Here is an 8826-nt window from a genome sequence, read left to right on the forward strand (position 1 = left end):
GACCCCTTCTCAGTATAAAGTTTTTAAATACATAAAATACATGGGATTACAAAAGAAACTAGTTCTATGGAAATAAAGATGGATTTTTTTCGTCCATCTAAGACCATAGGTCCCTGAAATCTGTCTACTAAGGCCTTGGACTAGTGTATCAGTCAACTACTTTTCTAGTCAGTGGCATTGTAGTGTTCCTGGAGCTGAGTTTGACTGTATGGTCTATTTCTTTTTATATTTTAAATGTTTTTGCTTGGTCTGATAGCATTATCACAACTCCTGCTTTTTTTTTAAACCACCAGATATATAGTAAAAAATATATAGTAAAAAAAATTCCTTATTTTTATTGTGTATATGTCTTTGTTGCAGGCAACAAATTATGGAGTTTTGTATTCTTAGCCAGTTGGTCACTTTTTCATTTTGTTGGATTATTTAATCCATATTTAAAGTTAAGAGAGTTAGGTTTATATTTTTCCTCCCATTTGTCTCTAATAATGGGTTCCCCCCCCTCTTCCTCTGTAAACACAGTACTCTGTCTCTTCAATTATTTTAGCTAATCTGTTTTAAGGCAACTATATTCCTACCAGCTGTCTTCCCCTTACAAGGCCAAACAATTCCTATAGAAGGTGAATCCTAGTCTTAGCCACCACACTCAGGACCAAGTAGGGCCTGCCCCAATTATCCTTGCAATACAGGAGCAGAGTTTGACTCAGGCATATGCCCCTAACCTAGACACTGACAGGGTGGTGATATGAACACACCTAAGAAAATGCTAAAACTATGAAGGGGGACCATGAAATGCTGAAAAAGTAACCCTCCCCCCCAAAATGAGTAACTTCACAAGATGTCCAAGTAGAGCCTCAGAGTAAAACATAGCCTGGCCACAAGGAGTAGCTGGAAAATATGAAACAAAAGATACAAAATGGAATAGCTAAAGGGCGTGGGGGAGGAGAAATTGATACAAATAGATAGTGAGGAACCTTATCTAAGATCTGAATGCCTGGAAAGTTAATGAGCCAAATAGACTCTCTCACTGAGTGAGAGAATAAGAATAATAAAAGCAAAATCAAAAGATTAGGAAAAGCAGAAGAAAATATAGAGAATAGAGTATCAAAAATAGTTGACTTGAAAAGTCAAAAAGATATAATCCAAGAATCATCAAACTACTAGAGAACTATAACCTGCCCCATCCAAAAAAAAGAACAAACAACCCATGGATACCATATTTTAAGAAATTAACACATTGAAACTTCCATATCTCTTAAAACCAGAGGGCATAGTAAAAATAGAAGAGAATTTCTGGCTACCTCCTGAAAGAAACCCCAAAATACAAACTCCCATAATTGTCATAGCCAAAATTCAGAACTTATGGGTCAAAAAAAACAAAAACCCTAAGCAATAAAAAAAAAGGATCCCAGTATCATGGAGGCAAAGTCAGGATCACATAAGAATTGGAAGCTGCCAACATGAAGTAGAGGAAAGCTTGGAATATGATATTCCAAAAGGAAAAAGTCAAAGGGTTGCAATCAAGAATAACCCATCTGGCCTCACTAAGTTTAATCCTACAGGGGGAAAATAAACCTTATTAAATAGAGGATTTCTTGAATCAGAGTCAAGATGGCAGAGTAGTAGGAATTAGTACAGCCAAGCTCTCCTCCACAAAATTCCCCCAAACATCTAGAAAATGCACCAAATCCTGATGAAGAAATACAGAAAAAGTCACCGTGTCATTTGTCCAGCCCAGGCTGGCATAGGACAAGAGATAGGGAGGCCTATGGGGATAGAGTTGAGCCAAGCTCTGCACCAGAACAAGAGGGAATCCCAGACCCATACTGAGGCACTATGACTGGGACAGGTGTGAACTGGCAGTTTTTGTCCCTGACTACCCAGGTCCAGGTCACAGATACAGGACAGGCTGAGAAGGGGACCTGTGCAAGTTTCCAGATAGATATGCCCTGGGTCATAACAGAGAACAGAGCAAGTTCTGAAACCAGCAGCAATATGGATTGTACCCCACAAGCAGGGCAGGGTTACATTTCCAGCATCTAGCCCAGCCTATAGAGAAATAACCAGGGCAGGAATCTCAGACTAAAGTGGAGCATACAGTTCTGTCATTGAACCAGCAGAACTTCCTAAATGGCTGATAGGGGCTAAGTCCAGCAGCACACTACTTGTGCTAAGACCCAAACTCAGGGCAGGAGCTTACAGAATTCAGACCAGGGGAATCACAATCATACTTTGCTCAGGATCAGACCACTTTGGGAACACTCAGCCTGTCCCTAACATCCTGGAATAACAATGCTCAATACTCCATGAAAGCAGCAGTAGGACCAGCTCAGACCTTCCCTCCAGAAGTGCATAGAGCCTCGCCCTACGCCCTACCATTAAGTGGGAAGTCAGGAAGTAGGCTGGAAGAATGGGCAAGCAAAAAAAGAATCCCATCATAGAGTTATGGTGGTAGGGACATTCAAGACATCCAGAAGAGAATAACTCCAAAAGATCAACAAGCAAAGCTGCAGTGAAAAACACAGCTTGGGCACAAATTCAACTAGAATCCTGGAAGAGGTGAAGCAAGAGTTTTAAAAAAAATATATTAGGAAGCATTTTTTATAAGTGAAAATGAGAGCACTTGGGGAAAAAATTGGAATAAAGAATTGGAAAAGGATTTAATATTTAGTCACAGGAGATACAAAACCTTGCCAAAAGAACAAACTCCCTAAAAATTAGAATGGAACCAAGTGGGAGCCAATGACTTCATGAAGCAACTAGAAATATTAAGACAAAGTAAAAAGACAGAAAAACTAGGATGAAATAGGAAGTATCTCATAGCAAAAACAGCTTATTTGGTAAACAAAGGGAGAAGATTTGGATTATCTGAATATCATGACCAGAAAAAAAGAGCCTAGATACCATATTTCAAGAAATCTTAAAACTGCCCAGATAACTTAGAACCTGAGGGCAAAGTAGAAATAGAATCTTCTGGTCACTACCAGAAAGAAATCCCAAAATGAAAACTCTTCAGAACATTATAGCTAAAATCAAGAGTTTCCAAGCCAAAGAAAAACTATTACAAGCAACCAGAAAGAAAGAAATCAAACATCGAAGAGAAGCAGTCAGTAACATGTGATTTAGCAGCCATCACTATAAAGGAGTGAAAATTTGAATTACAGTATTGCAAAAGACAAAGAATATGGGCTTAGAGCCAAGAACAACTTATCCATTAAAACTGAGCATAATAGTATGTGGCATAAGATGAATCTTTAATGAAAAAGAGGATGAATCAGAGAAACCTTGGAAGATTTATGATCTGATGCAGAGCGAAGCAAACAGGACCAAGAAAACAGCTTATACAAAGATAACAATATGGTAAAAACAACTTTGAAGGAATTAGATACTCTTATGGGTGTAATGAATGGCAAACCACCCTCCAGAATAGTAATAGTGAAGCACTCAAAGCACCTCCTGATAGGATGGTAAAGCATTCTAAATGTAGGATGAGAGGGGAACATAGCCAATGTAGAAAGTTGTTTTGTTGGCTATGCGTATTTGTAATGAGTTTTGTTTTTCTTGTATTCTCAGTTGGAGAGGTGAGAAGGCAGGTCTTGGCTGATTAAAAGAAAAAAATGTTTTTAAACATTTGGAACTGATTAGTGTAATGACACATACTATTCCATAAGACTAAACATGCAACACATTACTTACTCTCTGACAGAGCTATAATGGACTTAAAATGCAGAATGAGACATACATTTTTGGACATGACCAATGGGGGAATTTTCTTTGCTTGATTATTCACATTATGAGGGTTTAGGTTTTGATTTTGTTGTTGTGGATCAATTGGGAGAGTATGAAAGGGAGAGAAAATAAATTTTAATTGGAAAAACAATAAAATAAAATAAGAATATGAATGTAAGAGGCTAAAAAAATAGGAGGAAAAAAAAACTGGTGGTAGTTGGGGGCCTAAATTCTAGTCCCAGTTTTGCCACTTAGGACCTTGGGCAAATCATTTTCAACCTTTGTTGACATCGCTTTTCTCATTTGTAAACTTACAAGTTCCTTTCTAATCAACCTGCCATTTGGCGTTAATTAGCCTAGTTGAATATAATTGACTAAGGCAAAATTTCAAACTACCTTGGCTTACCATTTTCATGCTAGTAAACGATTTTCCCCCAAAACAACCTGTAATTTCTGGACTTTACATGTTGATAGGTACTACGCATGATGGTTGGAGTGAATATTTCGGACGAGCAGCTGGGCAGCATTGCAGACAGGACAATCCAAGAAGCTGACCAGGATGGGGACAGTGCCATATCCTTCACAGAGTTTGTCAAGGTCAGGGAATCATTTCTTTTATCCTAGAAGTTAAATTCTAATCTCTGGAAAGGAGAAAATGTGTGGTCGTGTCTATGATAAGGACAGAGCCTGTGAACCTGACCTTTGCAGCACTGGATGTGGGCTTCTCCCTTCCCCTTTCTTCTCTGAGACATGGCTTCTTGTCCCAACACATGACTGATTTATGGCTTGGGATACTAAAGGGGTGGTGGCTTTTGAACTTAAAACAAAGAAGTTGTCTCATTGCCTATTTGGGCTCTTCTTTTAGGTTTTGGAGAAGGTGGATGTAGAGCAGAAGATGAGCATCCGGTTTCTTCACTAATAGATTGGGACCAAAATTGTTCCTGACTGTCTTGTATTTAAGAAGCGGAACTTGAGTTTTTTTCCCTCTCCCTTCAGAGTCCTTCTCTTCCCGAGCGCTGCTGCTGTTGCATGACAAACCCTGCCCTGTCTGTGCCAGCACACACCTGCCAGCCTTGGTGTTAGAAGTAGGGCACTAAGGAATGAATGGTACACCTGGGCTCTCCTGCTCTCTTTGGTTTCTCCATTTATTAATATTGCCTTTCCTTCTTGTGCTGCTGTAAGCTATAAATCCATCAGTCTGAGGAAGGGAGGGAGGGAAGCACTTCCACCCATCCCCAAAGAGCCAGCAAAGCCTCTTCCTGGATGGCGACTGGAGCCATACATATGTTCTAGTCAGGTTTTAGCACGCCTCTTCGACTTTCTCTAATGTCTCCACCTGCACGTATGTAACTGCACAGCCAGTCCTTTAGTCTCAGCATTCCTTTTTATTGAGCCTCACCCTTGTTCTTCTTTCCCCCAAGCTATGCCTATCACACTCGCACATCTCTGATTTTTCAGGGCTTATAAGGTCTGTGAAGTGGCTTGATGGTTTTTAACCACCTTCCACTCTTAACTGAGACTCTAGGACATTGCCTCCCCAGGAGCTTTTGGGTACCTACTACTCTTCCTTGAAGAATAGGAACATCCTTGGGCTCCTTACACTGTGTTGTAGTTGAAAGACTGCAGCATGGAGGCATCCTTCCTGAAAGCAGCTGGCCAAGGTGAGAGGTGGAGGTCAGGCTCTCTGGGTGGGTTCACTTAGGTCACCTCACCTCTGGTCTCTGACCTGCATACAGTATTTACCCTTCGGAAACTGGCCATCCACCTGGAAGCAGGCTTGATTTCTAGGCCGGTATCACTGGGATGGTGTCTGTGGCAATATGTATGAGATTTCTCGTGGCTCCTTGGAAGGGGAGGCAGGCTTAGTGTCCTGAGATCCTCGGTATTGACACCTACAGCATGGTTTATACTTCGATATTACTACACTGAAGTATCTTATATTTTGAGTGTCCAAGTAGACAAATTAGTGTTAAGGAAGTGCCTAATTTATCCCAGACCAAGAGATTTTTAAGATTGTCCTCAGTATCTTGAAGTTTTGCACACAAATTCTCTTTGAAATTGACATTTGCAAATGATTATGCTGGAATTCGTAGCCAGCTCCTGTTACAGGTCCAAAGAGATGAATGTATTGCAAAGTTAGCCTTCTGGTTAACTAGCTTCCTAGATCCTCATATACCATAGCTGATTCTTCACATCCTGAGGTGGGTTTGTAGGCCCTTGAAAACAAGCCAGAGCAACTTCCCTGCCAAAGTCAGCTTAATTGAGGCTTCCCTGAATCAGGCTGTGCCGTGCTAACTGTTGTATGAGTTGATTCATTTCTATATCTGCCCTGGACTGGCTTTTTCCTGGCTCCTTGCTTGCTTGTTTGCATCAGAATACTGATCAAAGTGTACGTGGGATTCTTTGGGAAGGTACCTTGCTGACCTATCCTGAATCAGAATGCCAGCTGAAAAAGTGGGGTAGGGGAAGGAGGTGGTCAGGTGGGGCGGTGTAGAAGCAAATTGCCAGTGACTTTCCCATGAGGGAATGAACCTAGATTACTGTTCAGATGATGTAATATAGGAATTGTATAAAAGGGAAGAATTGTCCAATGTGATCTGTTAGAGAGGTACTTTAGTGGCTTCACAACTTGCATATTTAAGGTTCTTAAAGGAAAAAAATGCATTTTCTCCCTTTGGCTGTATAGCAAACTGTTTTAATCCACGGTTGTGCCTTACTGTCCATTAAAATTGTATTCTTCGATCCATCAATAAATACTTGTGGTTAAAACAAATAAAAAGCTCTTTAGACTCTTTTCAAACTCTTTTCCCTTCCCATGAACACACGCTTTTTTCCCTCATCTCCCCCACCAAAAGTGAGTTGCAAGTACAATAATTTATCACTTATCCACACCCAAGGCTTCAGGCACAACTAGACAAAAGACAACTCTGCCTCCCGTTTGCAAGGATACATGTGTTTCTGGGAACTCATCAAAAGGTTATATAACTTTTTTTTAATTATTGTGATGAATTTCAAAATCATCAGTAAGTGCAAACATTTCCTTATAGAGAGAATAGAAAATCAGGGTTCATATAACACCATGATTCTGTTATGTAAAGCTAAAAATGTGTAGATATGTGTGTCTGATTTAATGTGGTAGTTCCAACACTGCCCTAATTTTTTTTTAATGTTTCCTTGATGTTCTTTTCATCCTTTTGGAGAATTATCACAGTTTTTTCAAAAGAAAAAAAAACACAACCCTCCTTGTAATAAGTAAAATGCAAAACTAATCCATACATGAGCTGGGACTGAAGATGTATGTCTCATTCTGCACATCTAGTCCATCACTTCTTTGCCAAGAGGCTGGAAGCATGATTCCTTATCAAATATCTGGAGCCATCGTTGGTCATTTCATCTTTCAGTTACTTCGTTTTGCAATGTTATAAAATGTATAAATTATTCTGATGCTGTTCATATCGCTGCTTCAGTTCATACAAGTCCTCCCAGGGTTCTCTGAATATGTCCCATGTGTTGTGTGTTACTCTCTGTCCCTCTCATTCCAACAGTTCACTTCAACAGTCGTTTATTGAGCCCCTACTATGTTCCAGATGCTGGAGAAACAACAAAAACGATTTCATGCCCTCAACAAACTTAGCTTCTCGAAGCCAGCTCATATCATACCAGAAACTGCACAATAGTGGGAGTGCTGCGTGAATGACTGCTGAGACAGCATGGCGTAGCAGATAGCTGACCCGGGAGCCAGGAAAACTGAATTCAAGTCCTGCCTCAGGCAACTAACTGGCTGTGTGGTCCTGGGCAAGTCACTTAACCTCAGTGTCTTGGCAGTGCTTTAAAAATAACAGATGTAGAGGTGGTTTGTGAAATTGAAGGTTTAAAAAAAGAAAACAGCTGATTGGGAGAGGACCCTCCCCTCAAAAAAAGTCCATAAAAAGCAATATTGACATCCTCTGAAGCTATAGTGATATGATATAACTATTCTGTTCAAAATATGAGTAAATAATTATGTTCCAGATACTCTTAAGAAGTCAAGAAATTGAGTGATAGTGCTTAGGAAAGTTTCTGTCCAAAAAGGTTAAAATAGGAGGGGAAAAAAGTGCACTTAAAAGGGCAAACATCACTTATCTAGAAAATCCATTTATGTGGAACAGATTTGGCATCTTCATAACTCCAGCTAAATAAAGTGTTTCTATATGTGGAAGCTTGTTATATCTGGACTTCAAGAAATTGATACTGCAAGCATAGCACCTGTAAGCTGATTTTTTTTTCCAAGTTAACTGAGAAAATCCAATGTGAGATCAGCACAAAACAAGGATGGTCCTGCTGAGCTTATCAGCGGAAGTTTTATGCCCATGAAATGGTTCTTGGAATGGTAGGAGAACAGCATGTCCTGCCTATAAGCTGCCTCTTCTTCGGCTGACTTAGTTTATATCCAGATTGTGACTGTCCCCTGAAAATGTACAACTTGTTTAGATGTGACTCAGGCTCAGGTGAAAGGGATAGCTAATTTTTCTGCGTGTGTGTGTGTGTGTGTACATTCCTAGAGCAATGTGGCATCAAATGGTATCTGAATTCTGTACCTTGTGTGCTATGTAGAGAATATACACATGAATCTCTTTGCTTATATTCCTGGAGGCAGAAAGCTGTGTTTGCTCAGCTTCAGTGAAAGAGCAATTTACGTTTTAGGCTGATACTGAAATGTTAGTTTTTAGGGAGGAACAGGAGGAAGAGTTATCAAAGAGACTTTCACCATCTTATGAAAGTTTCTCAAAACTGAGCAGTGGGTGACTGCATCACTTCCTGAACCAAAACTATCCTCAGCAAAATACTTTCACATTCCTTTCAATGATACAGATTGCAACTGCTTCATGGCCTCCCATACTATACAATTCCTATTTCCTCCCATAAGTTTTTTGCAAGGGAGTTTTTAGCTTAATAGCAAAGTGCAAATGTTCAGATGTTTTGAGTCCAAATTCAAAGATGCTTTTTGACCCCCACCCCTACCCCTCATTTCCTAAGCAACTACAAAAAAGGACACTGGGAAGCAAAAGAGGATAAGTTGTGGTTAAAAAAAAAAAAAAACTACCTGTGCCCATGATCACA

The 8826-nt window shown here is 39.9% G+C and overlaps 1 protein-coding gene across 1 annotated transcript in view; it reads left to right on the forward strand.

The window, feature by feature from the left end:
- CHP1 (calcineurin like EF-hand protein 1) overlaps window positions 1-6499 on the forward strand; it is a 44021-nt gene extending 37522 nt beyond the window's left edge. The window contains exons 6-7 of the mRNA XM_036735596.1: window positions 4201-4323; window positions 4592-6499. Of these exons, the coding sequence (XP_036591491.1) occupies window positions 4201-4323; window positions 4592-4645 (177 nt within the window). The 3' untranslated portion in view covers window positions 4646-6499. The remainder of the gene's footprint in view (window positions 1-4200; window positions 4324-4591) is intronic.
- Window positions 6500-8826: the final 2327 nt, after the last annotated feature.

Source organism: Trichosurus vulpecula, chromosome 8, assembly GCF_011100635.1.
Source record: "Trichosurus vulpecula isolate mTriVul1 chromosome 8, mTriVul1.pri, whole genome shotgun sequence".
Taxonomy (NCBI): Eukaryota; Metazoa; Chordata; class Mammalia; order Diprotodontia; family Phalangeridae; genus Trichosurus; species Trichosurus vulpecula.